Source organism: Lepidothrix coronata, unplaced genomic scaffold (assembly GCF_001604755.1).
Source record: "Lepidothrix coronata isolate B3197 unplaced genomic scaffold, Lepidothrix_coronata-1.0 Scaffold374, whole genome shotgun sequence".
Lineage (NCBI taxonomy): Eukaryota > Metazoa > Chordata > Aves > Passeriformes > Pipridae > Lepidothrix > Lepidothrix coronata.
This window is the reverse complement of record NW_016690554.1, coordinates 98,450-121,338: the sequence shown is the minus strand read 5'-3', so window position 1 is coordinate 121,338 and position 22,889 is coordinate 98,450. Positions and strand designations below refer to the sequence as shown.

Here is a 22,889-nt window from a genome sequence, read left to right as displayed (position 1 = left end):
AGCTGACCACAGCTCTTACCCAGGAACATATCCAAGGTTTTGTCAGGTCAGGCACCTTTGGGCTCCAAAATCAAGCCCTCACATGGTGCTCTGAAGAGCTAAACCCCAGGAGTTGCACAAACTTCATAAGAACACAGCATGGTTTGGGTCTGGAAGGGACAATAAAGATCATCTCGTTCCAACTCCCTGCCATGGGCAGGGAAACCTCCCTGAAATTATCAGAATTTATCAGGAGGGCATAAACTGATTTACAGCAAATCATTAACACTTGCAAACCACAGAGGACCGATATTAGGTGGATTTTAGCCTGTATCTCCACAGAAATCCAGTGCCGTGGAGCGGATGGAAGGACAACTGACCCCGCTGCTGGGCCAGACACCCTCAAAACCTCCCAGATGACACTGCTCACACACTATAACTGCAATGCTTTCCCTTTCTGAATTAAAGCTGCACATCCTTTAGCACCTTCAGCTGATTAAAACCCCTCAGCAGACAATCAGGCACAAAGGAATTGAGGGAAGGTGACAAGTCAATCAAGCCTTGAGAAATCCCAACTGCTGAAGGCAGTGACTCCCCAAAGCCCCATGGGCTGGGGACACCAGGGGAGGGGATGGCAGAGAGAAAAACTGAAAGGAATAGATGAAAGGATGAAGAGGACTATGAAAAGATAAAGCTACCCTCAGAGGTTAAAGGCAGCACAGCAGCAGCCCAAGATATCCTGTAGTTCAAGACACCCTTTCACCAGGGGTGACCACCCACAGGCCTGACTGTTTTCCAAAGGATCCAGTTTCAAACTGCCAGGTCCTGAACAGTTGCATCTGATGCAGCCTCAGTCCACCTGCTTTTCCAGCCTTTCTTCCACCTCGGTGTTTAATCCCTACTCCACTGCCCTCGGGTTAACATTACAAGTCCCTTTCACGTGCATGTGACACAGTTTTTCTGGATTGGAAATGCATTTGGGAGAGTGCAACATTTCCAGCTTTATAACCAAGCAGTTGTAATCCCCAGACTGTACCCCAGGAGCAAAGAGAATACTGGAAAATCCATAAAAATAGAGAAAACTGAAATTCAGTCTCCTGTATATGTCAGTAAAAAATAAATGTTTCCATAGACTCCTGGATCCCAGAATGGGTTGGGTTGGAAAGGATCTTAAAGCTCATCTCATTCCACCCTTCCACTAGCCCAGGTTGCTCCAAGCCCAGTCCAACCTGGCCTTGGACACTTCCAGGGATCCAGGGACAGCCACAGCTGCTCTGGGCACCCTGTATCAGGGCCTCCCCACCCTCCCAGCCAACAATTCCTTCCCAATATCCCATCTAACCCTGCCTTCTGGCAGTGGGAAGCTACTCCCTCTTCTCTTGTCCCTCCAGGCCCTTGTTCAAAGTCCTTCTCCAGCTCTCTTAGAGCCTTCTCAGGCACTGGAAGGGGCTAAAAGGTCTTTGCAGACCCTTCTCCTCTCCAGGCTGAACACCCCCAGCTCTCCCAGCCTGCCTTTTCTGTGTGCCCAAGTATCTACCAATTTTTCTGTCAATCCTGACAACCCCTGTAAATCTGATTCTGTCCAAATTTCCCCACTCCACACAACTACTCTCACAAAAACTGAGGAACCACAACCCTCCCACCCCATAAACAGCAGGGCACCTGCAAAAGCTGCCTTTGTGCAGCACAGCACTTACCACAACCCTACACAGGTAATACCTGCTACAGCTTGACATGGAGAGCAGAAATCCCACGGATTTTGTTTTGAGACCAAACTCCCACAAATCTGAGCAAACATGTCCCAGAAACGCACTGGGACAGCTGGAATACACACCTGTCATCCAACTCGATCCTTTTCATGCTGTGGAGGTGCAGGACAGCCAGGATTATTGCCACCAGGAATATCACAGCACAGCACACGCCCACACTGATGTAGAACACCCGGGTGGAAGTGGTGGGAGCTGCGTTTACAGGATCAACTGAAACAGGGAGGTGCAAAGTCACCAAACTCTTCTCAAAGAGAAAAAAAAAACAAACAAAGCCCAGAAGAAATTACAATTTGTTAGTTTGTTACATCAACGTGAGCAGAGGGGCTGGAGGTAGGGAGGGATCAGGTATCCTGGAGAACAACTGCCCTGGAAGAGACAGCAGGGGGTAAAGAGAACACTGAGCAACGCACTCCACTGCCTTCCAAGAGCATTTGGGCCAAACAGTGACATTTTGGGCACTCTGGAGGCTGAGCACAGTCAGCTGATGGTACTTCCAGGCAGGAGTGAGTAAAAGAAACTATCTCGTCCCATTCACTCAACAGTGACAGGTCAGAACAGCAAACAAGACAGGTCCTAAAGTCCTAAAGAAAATAGATCAACCATGTAGGGAAACCAGAGCCCTAAGATGGGACACGAGAGTTGTAAGGAGACGTGAAATAGAGGTTTTTACCCCCTTCACTAGTTAATATAATAATTAATAAAATTAATTATCAAAAAAAAAACCTAAAATACTGGGTACAGTACAGACTACCTGGAGAGTGTTTTAACAGGGAAAGCTGTGGCACCAAAGAGCATCCCAAGTTTTCCACTTTTCACACCCAAAGCTATACGTTCAGGATTACTTACAGAGAGCCTTGCTGCTGTTTTTATCAGCTGTTGGAGATTTGACTTCTGGTTCAAGCTCTAAAGAGATGAGACAAAACCATTCAGTTCGGTGTACTTTTATTACTGCAGCCCTTCACAGGAAGCCAATTGCCTCCTTTAGGGAAAACCAGACTGAGGGATGAGAGACATGATGCCTATTGAAATATTCAGAAATACACAGCTAAAGGCACAATACATGTGCTGTGGTCCTTTACAAAGGGAACAAATCTTCATTAGGCTTATTGTGAGCCTGGTTTCCAAGGGGAGCAGTGCAAATCTGGGGAATGCAGGCTGTGGAGGTGCCTTCAGGTGAACCTCCCTGAGGATTTGCATGGAGGGAATCCAATATTTCTGTGGCTGCAAAGGAACGGTCCCACTTGCACATCTCCTTTCCTGCTTCCAGTTGTATCCAATCCAGCCCAGCCCCTTCCCATCCCAGTTCAGCCTGTTCACCTTGTGAAACAGTAATCCAGGGCAGGGAAAAATCAGAGAGTTTTTCTCCTCCTCTTTTTTTATTCCCTTTTTAAACTTGAGGAGGAACTATCAGGAATGCCCTGAACAAAACCAGTAGCAAGTTCCTTTGTATTTCTAACTTAGGCACTAAATTAAGTCAGAAATCTCTGGGTGATCTACACCAACCAACGCACAAAGTCAGTGATGGTTTGATGAACCTGCAGAAATGTGAATCTTTATGAGAATCATTTCTGCATGATTTAGGAAGTGGATTTGTCTCACAGCCCCAGAAAACTGTGTGGTGCCTATGGAAAACTCTGCCACACATCCATAGCTGTGAATGGGTCAGCAGGGCTGACTTCCCTCACTTAGAATAGTTGAAAAAATACCCAGGAAAACATAACAAAGGTAAAAATGTCAATATTATCAGCCAGACCTCCATTTTTACTATAAACAGAGATGCACTTTAATAATAATAACAATTATTATTATTATTATTATTGTTGTTGTTGTTGTTGTTGTTGTTGTTGTTGTTGTTATTGTTGTTATTATTATTTTAATTAATTATAATTAAGAATGATCTTCCTGTAGCATCAATGCAAGGAACAGGAGTACCCCAACATTACATGCTACAAAGCCACACCAGCTCTTCCACCCACACCTTCCCCAAGTTCATCCCTGGGCATTTACACTCCAGAAAAGTGACAAATGTCCCTCTGGAAAGCCAACTGCTGTCCTGTTCAAAGGCTCCACGTGATCAGAGCCAGGAGGAGCATGGAAAGAGAGAGCTGGCCACCCCCAAACGCTGCCTGGGAATGGGACACCACAACCACTCCTGAGGAGGGCATAGCTCTTGGCATCCTCCTAAACAATTGTCTTCTGATGCCTATCAAAATACTACGAAATACTCTGGAAATTCTAGGAAGCAGCAACAATCCAAGTATAAATTATGCTTGCAGATTCCCAAGTGGAAACACCAAAGAGTCAATCTGGGATTTCCAGAGTCTGGATTACATCCCAAGATCATTTTGTACTCCATGTCTGACAGACTAACACCTCCTTATATTCACTAAATAGCTAATCTTATCATAAGTTATGAACTAAGTAGATTTGCTTGGTAATTCTTAGAACAATTTGAATTCTCAGAGTGTTGCAGTTTTGAAGAAACACCTTTTTTCCTTCCAAGCACAGAGAAAATGCTTTCTGATATATATGTAAAAAATAAAGGTCAATCAATACAGCAGAACTCTTGGGGAAAGTTATTCATTCACCAGCTTCTGCTTTTACCACAAATCCCCACTGATCTATGAAAGACAAAATTTGACCTGCTTTCTTCCAATCCTCTCCAAGACTCTGTTACTCCTGTCCTGGATCACACACCATCCCACTCCCTTTTCCTATCACACTTTAACAGTAAGAACTTTTAAAGATTTGAAACTTAATCTCTTACTTTTGTAGCACATTTTCCTTCTTTTGAAATTTAAAATTGTGATGTTTTTTGAGGAATTCATTGTTAAGTTGAGCTGCATTAGTATTGTGACGTCGGAGTCGAGTCTGCCAGTGCAGGAGAGTTCCACACAAAACACTGTGAACACAACAAAAGGGACTGCAGGTAAGTTTGAGCACTTCTCAGACGTTGTGATGGAACAACTTTTCCGTGATAAGGGTCTTTATAAATGATGTTTATAATGCACACTGTCAAATAACTCGATATTAAGATATGTTATTTTAGCCTTCACGCCTCATCACTCCAGACAACTATTAGAGCATTAAAGGACATGGATTTTAAATTCATTTATGTCACTTATATTAAATGCTCACAGGTTACTAAAACTGTATTTGGGAGTAAATGACCATTATTCCCCCATTAGCTGGATGGGGGTGGGAATTTTACCTGAGAGGGTGCGAGGAACTTCTCCCTGTAGAGAAATGTTGGCCTGGGGCAGAGCCATGGCCACGGGATCATGGACCTGAAATCCCAGTTTATACTCAACCTGTAACAAGAGTTGGGAGAGAGAAAACACATCAGAAATCTCTGCAGAGGTAAAAAGAAATGCTACATACCTTTTCACAATTCTTCTCTAAAAGAAAAAAAAAACTATATACATTATTTTCAAAGAGTTCTGGTGATTTTAAGTGACCACATTCCGAGTTTCTTATGTGATATTTAAACATCAGGCATTTGTGATAGTTTAAATTAAGAAAGCCAAAACAGAAATCGTTCTTTAAAATTTGAGGCAGAATTTAGAGTGGTGTATTAAAAAAAAAAATCCCCCACAAACCTCACCTGTCAGTACTTTTAAATTTACTTCTTCAAAAGTCAGCCATAGGAATTCAAAAAATTCCCCCTCTTCTAGTCAGTTTTACAAACAAAATTGCTTAGAAACAATTTACTCAACTATAGTCAAGATTTTGTTTCCACTTAAGAAGCTGATTCAGCAAACATTCATTCAAAAAAAACCCCTACAGGGTCTACTGTAAGTCCTAAGATCCCGTTGGAAATTAATCCCAATCCTTCACAGTCAGTTGAATGAATTTGTTTGACTTTGTTTGGCCCAACAGTTTATTTTTTTCCCTCCTTTCTAAAACATAATACGGTTCATTTCTGTTATCAATTTATTTTCCAGTCAAGATGCCAAGCGTGGAGACACTACCCAGTTTCTGAGCTCCTACAAACTGCCCTGCACCCACCCCACCAAGTCAGAAGGGAAGGTGCCGAGTGGTGCAATCACAAGCTCAAAAATTCCTCCTCAGAATTCCCAGCCAGGCCCAAGGAAGCTCAGGGCAGGGACGGGGATGCAGGTGGCCCATGGCTGCAGCTCTAACAAGGAAACTCATGTTACTGCTCCTACTGCAGCATTTCCTTCCTAAGGACAGAAGAACGACCATCACTCAATTTAAAAAAGAAAAAAAAAAACAACAACCCAGAATGAACATCTGGCAGAGACTAAACAGATCATTTAATATATGAAAATATAAATTGTTAAGGAACTGGAAAGAGCACAGGCAACGTTTCTGACAGCTGCTGCTGCACGCTCCAGCCACGGTGATTAAGTGAAATAAAACCCCTTTCCATTTAATCAGGGCTCAGTAAGAACATACTAGATGCTGTTTTTATAGGTTCTCCTTGTCTCCAGGCATATGTTTCTAGAAATCTCTCCAACAATTGCTGTACATATCATTTCCAGAGGCTTCAGTTCATGGCTGCCCCTTCTGCGTGTCCAGTGCACCAACAGAAGAGATTCCACAGCTTGTGTACATACATGGACCTTGCCAGGAGCAAGCAGCATAAAATACTTTAAAATAAGTGCTTAACCTTTCTAAAGTAAGAAAGGAACAGCTTGGATATATATCACCTTAACTTGCTGCCTGCAGTCATATAAATAAGTATTTTGCACCTAGCACATGCTAATTTTTGCAAAGAAAAGAGCCATTATGTGATAACAGAACTAATAACACTAATGATAATGTTCACTAGGCAGCACAGCTCGTGTCTCAAGCACCCAAACCCAGAAGTTACTGCTCACCTTGGATTTAGCATGCCAGGTGAAGTGGAGATTGTTGGTCTCACTGGGAATTAAGAGATTGAAGGACAAGGCGTAATGATTAATCACATCATTCCTCACGTAGGACAGCTCTGCATCAAGACCTGCAAGGAGAAAGGGAAGAGTGAGACAGGGAAGAACAGGACCAAACACAACTCTCAGGATCACCAGCTCCACTTGCATCTGAATTTTTAGCGAATACTTCCTCAAGTCCCTAAATTCCACGGCAGGTTTGGAGGCCAATGTTGTGCAGCACTGACAGAGCACTTCACAATCCCACAAAGCACCAGTTTCAGAGAGGTGCCACAGGCTCAGACACAGGTAAAAGCTGGAATGGAAGGAAAGAAGACTTTTCACACAATCCTCCAAGAGAGTCATTACAGGCTCTCCTGAACATACCCCTGTCTGCTCCTGGGAAACAAGGCTCTGGTTTTGCTCTTATTTACAACTGCGTTCACTCAAACCAAACTGCCTTGGATTGTCAGCTGGACAGTCACAGGTAATTCCTCCTGGAATAGCTCATTTCTTAAGCCCAAAGCACGTAAGCACTATGGAATTAGTGTCAAGGTAATGAGACTACAGAAACACAGAATGGTTTGGGTTGGAAGGAACCTTAGAGCTCATCCAGTGCCACCCCCTGCCATGGGCAGGGACACCTTCCACCAGCCCAGGTTGCTCCAAGCCCTGTCCAACCTTGCCTTGGACACTTCCAGGGATGGGGCAGCCACAGCTTCTCTGGGCAACCTGGGCCAGGGTCTCCCCACCCTCACACGGATGTATTTATGTAAATCTCTCCTCTTTTATAGTTTAAAACCATTCCCCCTTGTCCTATCACTGCCTGTTCATGTACAAAGTCACTCTCCCTTGCATGCAGCGAAAGGAGACATTTGTTCACCCAGCAACACTAATATTTTATAGCTACCCTACACTCTCTAAACATTTTAATACACCTGGAGAACTGAAACAGCCACAAAACGATTAATTACAGAGGACTAAGGTGCATTTCCCTAAATAAAACACACATTCTCAAACTAAAACTCCTGCAGCTGCCCTTATTTTCTGGGCCACACGTTCCAAGGTCACCCTGAACACAGGGCAGGACCCTGCAGCTTGCCCTGGGTGTCACTAGCAATTAATGGCAGAGTAAGCACTACCTCCCTGCAGAGATAAAATTAATCCCAGCTCCACATCCTCAGGAAAAACCACACTGGATTTGTAATCAGTACCATTTTGCCTTGTCTCACACAGCTCTTCCTCCTGTGCTCCCAATCAAATGCTATCCAGGCTCAGCAATGTAGGGACACGCCAAGAGAACAACTGGGCAAATGAGACACAGAATATTCCACACAGAGGGAACAGAGGGAACAGAGTTCAAATCAAACAGCCACAGTACAAATGGGAATGTAAATAATGGATTCTGGGATGACCTCATTGTGGTCTTCCAGTACCTAAAGGGGGCTTATAAAAACCAGGGAGAGAGACTTTTTACACAGAGACAGTGATGGGACAAGGGGGAATGGTTTAATGTTGGGAAGAAATTCTTCCCTGGGAGGGTGGGGAGGCCCTGGCACAGGTTGCTCAGAGAAGCTGTGGCTGCCCCATCCCTGGAAGTGTCCAAGGCCAGGTTGGATGGGGCTTGGAGCAACCTGGGCTAGTGGAAGGTGTCCCTGCCCATGGCAGGGGGTGGAACTGGACAAACTTTTTTCAACCCAAAACATTCTATGACTCCATTAATTATTTTTAGTATGGCTAGGAAGTCAAGAATATTGAAGGGGCTTTGACTTTGAGAAAATAGCATTTAAGGTATCCTGAAGTATTCCAAGAATCCAGGGAATCACAAAAGTCTGGGGTTTTTAAGAAATTAAGGTAAAATAAATCAAAACTAACCACTGAACTGTGTAGACAAGCTGCATTTGAAGAAAGGGAGCATCAGCTTGAGAGAAAGAATTCCTCCTGTTTAGTGCAAAAACTGGGCACAGATCAGTGCAAAGGGACATATCCTCTTATTCCAATCTTGATTTAATCCACCTTGTTTCCCCAGGGTACAGAAATGCAGCCAAGATACTCCTCTTCATCCTTGTTGCTGTTAAACACTTTTACTCCCTCCTGGCTCATCAGTGTCCCAAAATTTAAGCAAAACCCCAGAGCATACAATCACAGGTACTGGGGGTGGTGAGGGGGAGAACCCCAGAGACTGGGGAAGGAGTCAAGAGAATGGAGTAATCCCAGGGAGAAATGCTCTCACACAAGGTATTGAACAGAAAAGGCTGCAGGTGATGCCACAAGTGCTGAATGTAAACAGCCTGAGACAGTACAAAGAAAAAAGTTCAGTATTTCTTGTCCACTTGGTCCCTATCCCCACTCAGCAACAAATGGGAAATGTAAAAGCATATCCATGGTACGACAGGGAGGAGGGGGAACCACCCCCCCCCCTTGAAACAAAATAAAACTTTGAAAAACACATAAAAGCAACAGCAGACTTCCAAAATCCTTGCTCAGATCATTTTTACATGTTTGGACATGAAATCCACCTCAGATTTAGCAAACGTGGAAGGAGTGTGGAGAAGAGCTCACAGCTATCAGACACTTGCTATTCCAATCAAGATAGGAAGCTTTATGGGCATAAACCTACTAAACAAAGTATTCAAATCAACCCAAGTAAGTACAAGTTATTTAAAACAAAATACGAGGGCAAAAGGATTAGCAGGTGAAACAATGAAACTAGAGCAAGGAAGCTGCTTCTGGAATAAAGAAAACCTCATCTGCTGATAAATGGTCCCCCCAGAAACCACAGGTTCACAAAAACATTGCAGAATTTCAGGGTGATAATCCTTGATTTAATATAAACCTTGTAGAGAAACTGGTCATAGAAATCAAATGGGTTTATGGCAATAAAACTGCCTGTGGTAAAAACCTGCCTTTATAAAAGTAATATAAAAAGCAACCCTAACTGAAGCTGTCAAGCAGAAATATCTTGAGGGGCAATATCATCTAAAGGGGTCCAAAACCAAATTACTCTACAGAAAACCAATCAAACCTTTAAGCTCTAATGGTGGTACAACACTGAGTAATTTGATTCTGGAGCCCACTAATGTTTTAATGCCTGTGCTGCCATAAAAAGCTCCACACTAAGAGGTGACACTAATAATATGAATTTCAACAGCACCATGTAAGACCCACACGAGAATCAACATCGTGTTTTATGGCTCAAAAAAATTATGCTTTAAGACTGGCATAGAAAAATAATTTCAGAGGTTTTGTACAATTGCTCTTAATTCATAAAAAAGCAGAAAATGGCCTGGCTCAGTGTCAGGGGCCTAGAGAAACTGCCTATGGAAGAATTAACCCAAGGACACAGGGACACTTTACCAGCAAATCCTCTGTGGTTTTGGTGTCTGTGGATCACAAATTTCCTAAAGTTCCTAACAGGAGGGTTGGAGTGGGACTTTGGAGAAGGGTATGCAGTGATAGAACAAGGGGGAATGGCTTCTCACCGCCAGAGGGCAGGGTTAGGTGGGATATTGGGAAGAAATTCTTCCCTGGGAGGATGGGGAGACCCTGGCACAGGTTGCCCAGAGAAGCTGTGGCTGCCCCTGGATCCCTGGAAGTGTCCAAGGCCAGGTTGGACGGGGCTTGGAGCAACTCGGCCTAGTGGAAGGTGTCCCTGCCCATGGCAGGGGTGGGATTTAAGATCCACCCCAAACCATTCCATGATTCTGTGATTAAACTCACAGGCAGTATCTCCCAATAGCTTCTCACTGGATTTTTTTTCCCTAGGAATTTGGATAAAGGCTTTCTCAAAGCCCGGAAACCAATAGTTACAAACCTGGGAAATACCAAGGTTTCGATACTGAACAATAATTTTTTCCTTTTAAGTTTATCAACAATAAAAACATTTCCTCTCTAGCACATCTTTTCCCATCAGTGAACTAAAGATAAAATTCCACTGCCCATGCACAGCTAAGAACCAGAGTCCTTCCCCAACAACCAAGCTCCTATCTCTCTACCTCCAATCCACCACAGGATAGTTCTGCTTCCAGACCAGTTTTCATCCCCTTGCTGCCTCCCCACCTCAATCCTGAATTCCTGAAGCACTTTGTATAATTTATCTCAATCAGGCCAACAAATCACACCAAAAAAATCGCAGCTGAACCTGCCAGTGACAAACAGCCCCTTCCCTGTGCTCTGGGCAGGTACAGGCAGGTGTGTGCTCCCTGACAGAGGAGCTGCACCACATCCCAGCCATAAGGGAAGGCACTGGGAAGGTCCACACAGATCAGGAATCACACAGGGCATTGCAGAGAACAGCAGTGGGAGCCAGAGCTCACCGATGGGCTGTGGGATGTGAGTCTCACCCTGACAGCTGAAGTTTAACTCAGAATTGCTCTAATTCTGCGTTTCGCCTTTTCCCTTCACACTTGCACATCGACACCTGCCTGGCAACGTTCCTTAGTTCAGCCTTCAGCAAGCCAAAGGCAGGGAGAGCAAACAAGTGGGGGAACACTCCTCAGGGAGTTTAACTGCCTGAATTTCCAGGCAAAGCCACCACCCTTTCACCCAGGCAGTCCCTAAATCTCATTATGAACTTCCCCATCTTTGTACCTCGGGCACAGCTTTGGAAGAATAAATTAAAGTTGGAGGCAAACAAAAAGGTAAATTTAAGAAGCAGCACTGAGAAAGTCTGTCATTCTTTGCACTGTTTAACATGACAAAAGATCTGAAAAAGCTCAGAAAGGAAGGGGAGAGGCCAAGTTTCATTCCCAGATGGCAAAGACGCTGGGCAGCCCTTGTGTTCATGACAAAATTGAATCATGTCAGTCCAGCAGCCTAACAAAACACTTCTTTTCAAATGTCCTTGTGCAAACGCAGTCTGGCTTCAACTCTCTTTTTTTTTTTCTTTCTTTTCAAGCACAATATACAAAAGAAACTTGCCTCTATCAGCATGGGAAAATTGGATTTTATTCTTATGAAGTAAATCTGTCCTGCAACATCTACTAGTAATAACGTGTTCTTCTTAAACACAGCAGTGTTTAGGAGTCTGTCACCTGGGGTTACACTTAATTACTTAATCACTCCAAATCATCATAACATAATTCTGACACATTTTGTCTGAACTGGGAGATCTAAAAAATGAGTGTGCAATGTAAGAGTTGGATGAGATTGCTGTTAGACTAGGGCTAAAATATTGCAAAAAGCAGCATTTCATTAAGAGCAGTCTGGCAACAAGAGCTGACATAATTATCTGTCGCAGCACAGAAAGGAGTGAAATTAGGGCCTGTTTTCCTAATGTTCTGGTCTGTAATTTGAAGGAGTTTCTTCATCAGCAGCTGAGAAATCTCTGCAGTGCGACATCAAACCACCCCAGCCCTCCCAGAGCGAAGCCACTCCTGGTCCTGACTCACGGCCACTGAAACTAATTAATTGGGAAGAGTTACCCAGTTCAATGAGTTGTTATATTCACATAAATATTCTATTTGTTCTATTATGTGCTCCAGAGAATCAGGCCTCTGGGTTAGTCCTCTGGCCAGACCAGAAGTTTCCACTCCAGCATGAACATCCATGTTGAAGGAGTAGGAACCTCGAGCTTCAACACCCCTCCACCACCCCCCACTTCCCAAGTCCTGCCCCATAAACACACCAGATTCTCCCACCACTTGCCAATTTACCTTCTTGAAGAAAGGCATCTTCTTTTTACTTCCATTTTCCTTTCACTTAAAGTGCACCCTAAATCTGAAACACTGACTTTAAAGCCTAAGTCTTCCTTTTTTTGCAGCAGGTTCTGCAAATGTCCACTGAAAAATACAGCCTAAGGACAAGGAAATGTGGCTGAAGAATTAAAAATCAGCTCTTGACTACTGCAACTTTTTTTTTTGGGGGGTAGTGAGCACACTCTCCCAGAGCAAGCCTTCTTAGCTTGAATGTGCTTAATTAATTCACTTCAACAATCAGCCTATGCAGAGCTGAAACTACAAGTGGGAGTTAAAAAAAAAAATGAGGAAAACAAATGCAAACTGATCCCCATGGATCAATTTAGTTCAGAGAACAATAAACTACTGGGAATGCAGTACTAAGCATCTGAATATAGAGACACACAAAGAACTTTATGCATCCTATTTGTGCATAACAACAAAATGAACTTTGCTTTAATAAAACCACTCACAGATCACAGCCTTCCACTTGCATTTTTACTTAGGTTTTCCACAAAGCTACGGCCTGTCAGTTATAGCTGCTGGTCAGGAATTTGGGCTGAAATACTTGTTTTTATACACCTTACAGCCAGGAGCCTGTGGAAAAGATGACTGATGAAAAATATCACAGGGAAAAAAAATAGTTTAAACCTTCAGCAACACAAAGATGATGAAGAAACAGCTTTTCACTCCCCTAACACGGGTGCCAGGGACAGTCAAAGGATGTTCAGTGTCAAGCTGAAAAACAAATAATCAGCAGAAACCCAGCAACACTTGCAGCTCCGCCAGCTCCAGGACTCCAAAGAGCAGCAACAAGAGGGCATGTGGACTTTGGTTATTTGTTACCTGTGAAGAGTTAACTTTCCCTGAGCTGGAGGTGCAAAACAACAGAGCAAGGCTTTCCTTTTGAGGAAATACTTGTCAGAACTTTAAGGCAACTAATGCATCCTTGAAAAGCAACCAAGAGTCCCCAGCAGGAAATCTTTGCAGCAAGCTTCCCAGCATCCAGCAAACAACAGAAAAACTCTGAGCTGAGAGCCCTCATTAAGTCCTTGTGAATCTTCACAGACAGATCTTCCCCAATTCACCTTATTGATGCTGTTAAATACAATTTGCAAGTTCAACACCACAGGCAAATGGGATTTTTCCCACTGAAAGTGGGAAAGTCAAAGAGGACTTCTTCCCCTCCACAGAAGAAGCTCCCTCAGGAGATGTCACTTGCCTAAGTAAAAGCAATATTTAACTCAATCCATTCTAAAAAGAAGACATTTATTGTTCCTAAACCCCATCTGCTTACCCTTTATTTGTCTCTGAACAGCAGCAACAACTACATTTCAACCACCTGCCTGCTTGTTCTTCTCTCCTTCATCTACAGAATAAAACCTTCATTTTTCTGATAGGTGGGATATAAAGACCACTGTGGAAATAGTTAAAAGATGACACTCACCTTAATAGGGAAAAAAAACAACAAAGCAACACCACCTATGTCACCTCAGAGCAGAACACAAGTGAACTCAGTCCTGAGAACATCTAAATGAAATTTGCCCATCTCAAGGAAAAAAAAAACCTAATAAACTCCCACCAAAACCAGGAGCCACTTTGCTATTAAATAGCCAGGATGGTGCACGAGTTACCTGAAGGGCTGATTCCAAAGGAAAGAGGCAGGAGAGATGCACAAAACAGATACTTGAAGGTAGAGGAAAATTAGTGGCAGTGACCTACAGAGGGCAAAGGGAAATGGGACAGGTGGAATAGGAACAGCCCAGGTGCAGGGCTGGGGGAGACTGGAAGGGAACTTTAATATTAAAAAATAAATCTAACTTTAATGAGAAAATAGAACTTTATTCTTAGCACACGGAATAGCTGGTGTATTCACAAAACAAAAATTTACCTCAGCAGTAATTGCAAATCTCATCATTATTGGAACGTGAAGTTTGATGCTCCTCTGGAGATAGAATGAAAGCAAACACTGAGAAGAGAAAACCAAAGTGTTCCATCCTCGAGAACTGCAGCTGCCCAACAGCACAAACCTCAAAACAGAGGAACTTCCCATCAAATGCTCAGTAGTATCACAAAGCTTTGGAAGGGACCTGCTGTAACTTCCCAGCCAGAACTCCACCACCTAATACAGGTCTGTCAGATTCATTTGGGTTCATGAATAACGTGTGTTTGTGGTATTTTAGTGTCACCTACCCACAGAAGTGGTGCCATTTTATTTTATTTCATTTAGTTACGGTAATGCTCCCACATGCTGATTTAGTCATCCCTGCAGGCAAGACCTTCAGAACAGCGTCCCTGCCAAGGGCCATGGCTATTCCAGGAACCAGGACCCAAGGGAGTAAAAATAAATTAAAAATATATTAGAAAAAATACATACACCCTCGGTGCTTCAGACTTCTCAGCCTTGGAACTCACGCTCCCAGTTCTGTGCTGAAGGGATAATCTTACCTCTTCTGACATGCTTTGAACACTTCCATCCCAGTGACACAGATTGTTTAACCCAAAACCAAGCTCCACACAAGCCAAACCAGGTCTGTTTGCTCTTGTGGCCACCTCTACACCCACGGAGCTTAGCATGCTTTTCTTTTAATAGGAATTACTCTGCAAGGCCTTCAACCAACTTCATTAAGGCCCAAACAGTTTGGAGAGGATCACCATCTTTAGTTTATCAGCCTGCTCAGCTCCACTGGCATTGCTGACATATCCTGCAGCTTTCCAAGCCTCTGGAGCAGCAGCTCCCATGCCTGTGTTCCTGCTCTGCTCTTTCCCAAGCAGCGTGCTGAAATCAATACACTGGTTAATTTAATTACAGCTATTCAACACCCAGTAAGTGGCAGTGAAATTCTAAAGCACCACATTAGTTTCATGCTGCTGCTTCTGCTCCCAGAGCTCTGGAGCAGCCAGTGCAAATATGTGAGTTATCCGCTTGGAAGAAGGACAAAGGTGGCAATGGAAGAGGAATAATGCATTTGAAGCCTCTGCCACGGCGCCCTTTGTGCCCCTATGAGGCATTTGCACAGGGTGTTAGCATTCATTCCTACATGGGAGCTGCTGGTGCTGCTGCCATTCCAGGGGAAAAAAAGGGGGGAAAAAAAAATCAATTCATCAGGCACAACTCGTTAAATTCACTTCACCCTGTACTCGGCTCTCCCAGCTGAGAGCTCAGCGCCACTCAAACACTGCACACCGAGGTACAGAGCAGTAACTCCCAACTGAACACCCTCCCACCGTGAGGAAAGTGGGAGCCTCCCTGATATTGCAGTCTGGATAGTGTCAGGTAGGAATTAGTCATCAAGCCATTTCGCTGGAGCTCAGCACAACTGTGAATCAACACATTGGGAATCTGTCTCATTAATTCAGCTCTTCCAGTATCCAAACACAGCTCCAAATAGCAAAAGGGGAGGAGAAAAACACAAGGCTTCCCCAGATGCTTCATCCTTTAAAGTACCCAGAGGGTACAGCACAGCTGCCTCCACAGCTCCCACTCTCAGGAAAATGCCACCCTGGGATTTTTCATGCCTGTGAACATGATCCCTATCTCCTGTATTTCCCTCTGCCCAGGTGGTGTTTAGGAGCAGTTTTGGTCCCTGCCTTCCTCCCCATATCCTGAGACCTTCTTGCTGGCTTTTCTCATGCATTCAGGGAGCTGTGCCTCCATTTCCTCTCCCTTGTTCCCATTCTGTCCACATACTGGAGGGAGAAAGAGAGCAGTATTCCAAGAGGCCAAACAATCACCAGTGATAAATAGGATGCTGCCAAACCCAACACAGGTGTAAAGTCAAGGCAGTGAGGAATGCAGCTTTGGGAATTTCCCCCCCCCAAAAACAGTCCAGCCTTCAGTCCCAGAGGTCAGGTTTCTTCCAAGTCCCTGACACACAAATGTTCCAAGAGCCACAAACATTTATCACTAGGCAGCCCTTGGCCTCTGGGGAGCTGAAATGGCTGTTCCCTCCCAGGGCTGAGCGCAGACAGAGCTGCCCCTGCAATCCCTCCCGAACACCAGTCTGGAGAAGGAAATTGCCTTCTCCAGGCAGGATTCACATGGAGCCCCCGGCAGTTTAAATCCCAACACATCAGCTGGTGTGCTAAAGCGGGATTCAGAAATCAACCCCCCATCTCAGCAATGCTGAGCAGATCAACACACACAAGGACTGAAGTTTAATTCCTGAACTTCCCTCCTAATGGCATCACACAGAATTTGATTTCAAAGCAATCCTAACCCAGGCCAGGGGCTGCCTCCACTGGAGTCACTCCCAATGGCCTTCCACAGGCCATTTCAAGCTTCCAGAAGTGTATTCCTCTGCAGGTCTGCAAGCATTACAAATACTGCAGTAAGAACAGATGACTGCACATATCTCAAACAGCTCTCCACAAGTTACTTGAACTTTGCAAACCAAAAGGGAGGTAAAAGAATGGAAAGGGGCCGAGGAACCCCAAATGCAGCTTGTTCTTGTAAGCCTCAGTACAGACATGAGCTGTGGTGCTCTGTAAATCAGACAGACAGGCACCCAGGAGCACGGAGAGGCTCCAGAATGAGCACAGGCTGCTCGACTCCACAGGGAACTTGTCCTGACCTGCTGCTGCTGCTGCACCCCTGCTCCAGAGCAGGCTGGATCACATCACCCAAAACACCAGCTACTGCACACCCATCAGGGCAAAGGGCTTTACTGGGAGAGGTAAAAGACCCATCACCCTAAAAACAGCACTTCAGTTCACTGGGATGGATCAGAATACTTTCAGCAGGTCAGTTTTGTTTCAGTGCACAGTGACTGTCAGGATTAGAAGTTTTATACCCTTCCCATGCAGGTGGGCACCTACATAAATCTCCATTTTAAGTCCCTTTTGAATGGTACCACAGAGCATTACCAGGCACCTCCTTCACCCTCCTGCAACCACAGAGGCTCTTTGTTGTATTTTTTCCAGTTCCTGTGAGTTACCCACGTCCCATGGAAAATGATCTTGGGTGCTGCTAACAACAGCGGCACTCGGAGCACAGCGCTGGCTCACCGGTGCTCCAGGTTGTGATGATGCCCAAGACAGGGAAGATTTTAACAAGGCCCTGAAGCTTTTCAAGAATCGAAAGGAATACCTACTTTCTGCTCCCTTTTATAACAACCAGGCAACGAGGGAACAACAGGATTTCCAGTCACTATAGCCTCAGTGCAAGTACCATAAAGCACTTTTGATGTGAACTCCTGAGGCCAACTCCCCAAAACAGTGCCATCAAGAAAGCTTTTTCACAGTACAAGACGAAGACATCTTTCATTAAGATCATCTGCTGCAATAAGATGATGTTTAGACTCCATTTCTAATATACAAAATTGCATGTGGCCTATAATTTCCCAGGGCTCTGCTCAGTCACACCTGGAGCACTGGGCTCCCCAACACAAGAGTCATGGAGTTACTGGAGCAGATCCAGGGAAGGGTGCAAAGAGTATTAAAGGGACTGGGGCACCTCTCCCATGAGGAGAGGCTGAGAAAGCTGGAGCTGTTCAGCCTGGAGAACAGCTGGCTCAGGGGGAATCTCAGCAACATAAGTAAGTGTCTGAAGGTGTGTGCAAAGAGGATGGAGACAGGCTCTGCCCAGTGACAGGACCAGAGGCAATGGGCACAAACTGAAACACAGGAGGGTCTGTGTGAACATCAGGAAAAACTGATATACTGAGGGTGACCAAACACTGGCACAGCTTGCCCACAGAGGTGGTGGAGTCTCCAAACTCAGAGATGTCCAAAAGCTTCTGGATGTGGTGCTGGACAACCAGCTCTGGGTGGCCCTGCTTGGGCAGGGAGTGGGACCAGATGACCTCCGGAGGTCCCTGCCAACCTCAACCACCCTGTGAGTCAGCAGCACAATTTAAAACACAACCAACCCACTGCTGTAATAGATTTTGCATCAGTTTTGCATCTTACACCCAGACAAGTCATTTTGGTAAGCTGCACAGCAGCTTCTAATGAAATTCTAGAACACGAAAGTCACATCAGTGTCAAATTAATCTAACTCTGCAATTAAGCAAGTGCAAATATAAAACCAACAGCAGACAGCATTCAGTGATTACTCAGAAGAAACCAGGCCAGAGAATAGTAAATTTAGAAACTCAATGCAAACATTGTAGGACTTCTGACCCCTGCAATTCTAATTTAGCCCCCCTGGTACATATCCATTATGATAACCCTTAGTTACATGATAATGTGGTATTTTCCTCTCCTGGGACTAAAGTCTCAGTTAACACTCAGACCAGACCTGGCACCAAAAAGACCCAGAGCCGTATGAGAAGGAGGGCTAGCCACAAGACCAAGTTCACAGCAGAAAGCCATGCAGTCTCCAAAAAAAAAAAAAAAAAACCTGCAAGGGCAGAAAGGATTGTCCTCTGCTGCTTAAGCACCTTGTTCCTGCCATGAATGCTGCAAAAGAACTGCCTGCAGTGCCAGGAGAGCTGTTTAAGCCAAATTTGCACAGGCAGCTATTGATTCTGGTCCTTGTAATCAGAGGGTAGAACCTTAGGTCTCCTGTGAGGCTGAGCTGCAGAACTGCTGGGAACTCACAGTTAAGGTCTAAGAGGCACACCAGGAATGCTCTAAGTGCCAAGTAACACTGTGTGCAACAGACTAGACCCAATCCTCAATTATGAAAGTTAGTTATCTAACAATAATGGATATTTTCTACCTTAATCTCTGAACCTGAGCTCACTGCCTGCAAAGCAGGGATACATGGGCCTTTACATCCCATGATCCTGTGAAAAGCAGAACAATGGAGCATTTCAACATGAGGCAAATCACATTCTGATTTCGTGGGAAAATTGGAATGGAAGTCACTAAATCAAGTAGAGACTTTCTACTGAATAACTCATCACTAACTTCACACCATCGGCTCTGTGTATTCAGCATCCCACAGCAATCACTGGAAAAGGGGACAGGATCAGGTGGTGTTATCACATCTGCAGTTAGTCACTCCAGAAGAGTAACAATATTTCAGCTCTATGAACCAGCTCCAAAAAACTACAGATCTCAGTGCCAAGAGAGTTCACTGACACCCCTAAAAACGTTGTGGTGCTCTGGGTGTCTCTCCCCAGCAAGCAGTGCTTCTCTTCCTCCTCACCAACTCTCCCTGACCCCGTACCCCATCCCTGCTCCCACCCAGACACCTCTGGCTCCTGCTGCCATGCTGGAGTTGTGTCAATCAAGTCCCCTCGACTAACTCCTCTCTCCTTCTACCTTTATCCCATCTATCGCTGAATCCTGCATGGTGTGAGTGGAATCTGACACATTCAACTGTGTGGAAACCGCAGATTCTTTTTCTCAAAGGCTTATAGTCTGGGTGGCTGGGAACATTTTCCATGGGAAGGGCAAGAGATATTTCTGTCGGAGACACCATCTGCCTGCCATATAGCAAGTCCTGCCTTCAGACCCTGAGAACTCCGCAGCGTTTCAAAACAAAAATCCACCTCACACAACAAGACAAGCCAGTTTCCTCCAGCTTTCTTCTATGTAAAGTTCTGAAGATTTCAAAACAATTCCTCCTAAGGCAGACACATGGCCAGAATCCCACAGCCCAATGGTGGAAATCTGGCATTAAGCACACAGGAAAGGAGCAGGCAGTTTTCACCATAAATCACAGTATCTGTCCTGCCTCCACGCCACAAAGAACAGCAGCCACAAATAATCTGCAGCAAGTCCCTGAAGATGTACAGGGATGATATTAAGAAGCATGAACACACCACAGGCTGTAGTAACTGCAGTAACTCCGTGTAACAGTTGGGTTTATGAGCACTTCAGAAAGTCCTGAGAGTTTCTGTTCAGCCACAGCAAGACAGTAGCAGAGACAGAGTTTGTTTAGAGACAAAAGCTGAAAGAATCCAGTTTCTATTATTAACAGCTTCACTGAACTTAACACTTCGCTTCACATCTTCCTGTCCCCGTGACTGACTATCCCAACATGTGCTGAACCACAGCTTTTCCCGGGGAAGTTCCAGAAGCTGAACCCCCTCCCTGCTCTTTGCAAGTCTGCACCTCACTACAAGCCCTTACACCATGAACTTGATTGTAGTAAGTCCCAGTCACATACTACAAAATGGAACATATCAAATGGCTGGGTTTGCTTTCTGAAGTGTGAGGAACTGGAATAAAACTGTCTGTTCCTCTGGATTTTCTTCTGCCAGAGGAATATATAAAGGTACTGCTGATTTGACTGCCTGTTCTAGATGCCTCACTAAACTACACCTCACCTACAACAGCAAGTGTAAAGGATACCCCTAAATTTAGATCTCCTCATGCCAACAACACAATTTAGTTCCTGGAAGTTTAGTTTGCAAGAGACTTCTAGTGATCTGAACCCCACTAACTGAAAGAAGTGCCAGTTTATCTCCACATTGGACTCCAATTTAACCAACTCTGGGGTCACAGAAGCAAAACAGATCAAGTGTGTCAGATACTTAAAATGACATAAACCAGCCACAGACAGCTGACTAATAAGTGCCTTCAGCCACATTAACAACAGACACCCATAAAGGAGGTTGTAGGATGAAATTTCACTTAAAAAATCATAACAGCAGATATTCCCTGCTCAGCTGCTACTTCAAGATGCATAATGACTGTAGTGGGCCAAGGAAGCCTGTGCAAATCCAGCCAACACAGATTTCAGGCAGTGGGCTCGGGATAGCTCAAACCTTACCAGTCACTACTTCCAAGATTAACTACCTGTTCAGAATCCCAGCTAACCAGAAAGCCTGACATTTTCACCCTCTATCTGTAAAGGAGCATGTGGTAGCAAAAAGCACGTGTCCTGTAAAAATGACGACAGCAGGATGCTGATCACCATGAGGGAAAAGTGTTTACAGCGCTCTTCACTCCCCAGATCCCCTGACTTGGGTCAGCTACATGCTCACAGGGTGAAAATTAACTGGAGATATTTTTATTTTGTCCATTTGACGCAAATAAAGTCTTGCACTGCCAGTTTTCCAGCCTGCAGCGATACAGGGCACTTGGGAAAAACAAATCACTGGGGACACCAACAGATTTGTTTTGAGACTCCAGCCACCAACTCTAAACAAGAGCCTAAGCAAGTCAAAGCCTACAGAAAACAAATCTTTGTTTAAGTCAGACTCTCCAAGCACAGAACTCCTGCAAAAGCCTTCCACAGCGGGCCAGATGGGGGACTTCAGGAACTGCCTCCAAGTCCTTGCGCAGCAATTGTCAGCCTGCCTAGAAATTAAGATTCCTTTCACACACGCACCCAATTATTGCCAGGTCTCCTCTCTGCCCTCTGCATGTCACTGGCCTGGCTAATTAAATCCCGAGACTGAGCTCACCTCTCCCAGGGTTTACCCTGCTCCCACGGGACACCACCCAGGTCACTCCAACCGACCCCTCACCCTCATGGTGAAGCCCTGACCAGTAGAGACTCGTTCCGAGTCCTCCATTCTCCCCACAGTCCCCTGCTCCCCCAGTCCTACAAAACCCACGCAGACCCCTGGAATCACTCATTCCCACCACGGTCCCACAGCTCCCCATCCTCTCCTGAGCCACCCTCCGATCCTGCTGACTCCCACCATCTCCACCCCAGTCCCACAGCCCCCTATCCTCTCCTGAGCCCAGGTCCTTCATCCCCACTCACAGCCAGTCCTACAGTACCCACGCAGATCCCTGGATTCACCCATCCCCACCACAGCCCCGAGGCTCCCCATCCTCTCCTGAGCCCCAGGTCCTTCATCCCTGCTCACAGCCCTCTCCGCCCTCTCCATCCTCCCCTGCACCCCCAGACCTGTCTCCCTCCCAACAGCCCCGGAGACACCCCTACTGCCTCCTGGACCCCACGGTCACCCTCCCCTCCTCCTGCTGACCCCCACCATCCCCACAGCCTCCCATCCCCTTCCAGCCCCCATCCAAACTTCCACCCCAACCCCACAGAAGCCCCTCAGCCCCGGCTGAGCGCCCGGACCCTCCCCACCATCTAAGCCCCGCGGAGCCCCCGGCCGCACTCACCGATCAGCTGCCGCACCTCCTCCTCGCTCAGGTAGATGCTGAGGCTGGGCCCGGGGCCACCGGGGGGCCAGTCCGGGGCGTGCGGGCCGGGCTGGCCCTGGACGGGCAGCAGCAGCAGGAGCAGCAGCGGCGGCGGCGGCAGCAGCAGGCGGAGGAGATGGCGGCGCGGGCCCCGCAACCGCCGGCACCGCCACGGCCCCGCGCCCGCCTCCCCCGCCGCCTCACGGGGCCGGCCCCGCCGCCCCCCGCCGGGCTCCCGGCGCCGCGGCCCCATCGCTCGGCGGGGACGGAGGGACGGAGGGAGGGAGGGAAGGAGGGAAGGAAGGAGGGAAGGAGGGAGGGAGGGAGGGAGGGCCGGGGGGACGCGGGCGGGACCCCCCGCCCCGCCGGACCCTCGCACGGCGCGGCCGCCGCCAGGCCCCGCCCCGCGCACGCGCCGCTCCCGCCGCCGCCGCGGGCGCCCCCTCAGCGCGGGGGGGATCCCGCTCACGGCTCTTCCCGCCCCTTCCCGCATCCAGCCCGGGGCCGGGAGGAAGAGGAGGAGGAAGGACGTCCTGCGGCTCCTGCCACTCACAGAATCACTGAGATCGGAATGAACCTCTGAGGTCATCGAG

At 46.2% G+C, this 22,889-nt stretch overlaps 1 protein-coding gene across 1 annotated transcript in view; it reads right to left on the bottom strand.

The window, feature by feature from the left end:
* The window catches only part of RYK (receptor-like tyrosine kinase), a 50,183-nt gene extending 27,634 nt beyond the window's left edge, over positions 1 to 22,549 (bottom strand). The window contains exons 1-6 of the mRNA XM_017839099.1: positions 22,276 to 22,549; positions 6,593 to 6,714; positions 4,960 to 5,059; positions 4,516 to 4,650; positions 2,595 to 2,651; positions 1,814 to 1,958 (exon numbers count right to left, since the gene is read on the bottom strand). Coding sequence (XP_017694588.1) covers positions 1,814 to 1,958; positions 2,595 to 2,651; positions 4,516 to 4,650; positions 4,960 to 5,059; positions 6,593 to 6,714; positions 22,276 to 22,549 — 833 coding nt within the window. The remainder of the gene's footprint in view (positions 1 to 1,813; positions 1,959 to 2,594; positions 2,652 to 4,515; positions 4,651 to 4,959; positions 5,060 to 6,592; positions 6,715 to 22,275) is intronic.
* Positions 22,550 to 22,889: the final 340 nt, after the last annotated feature.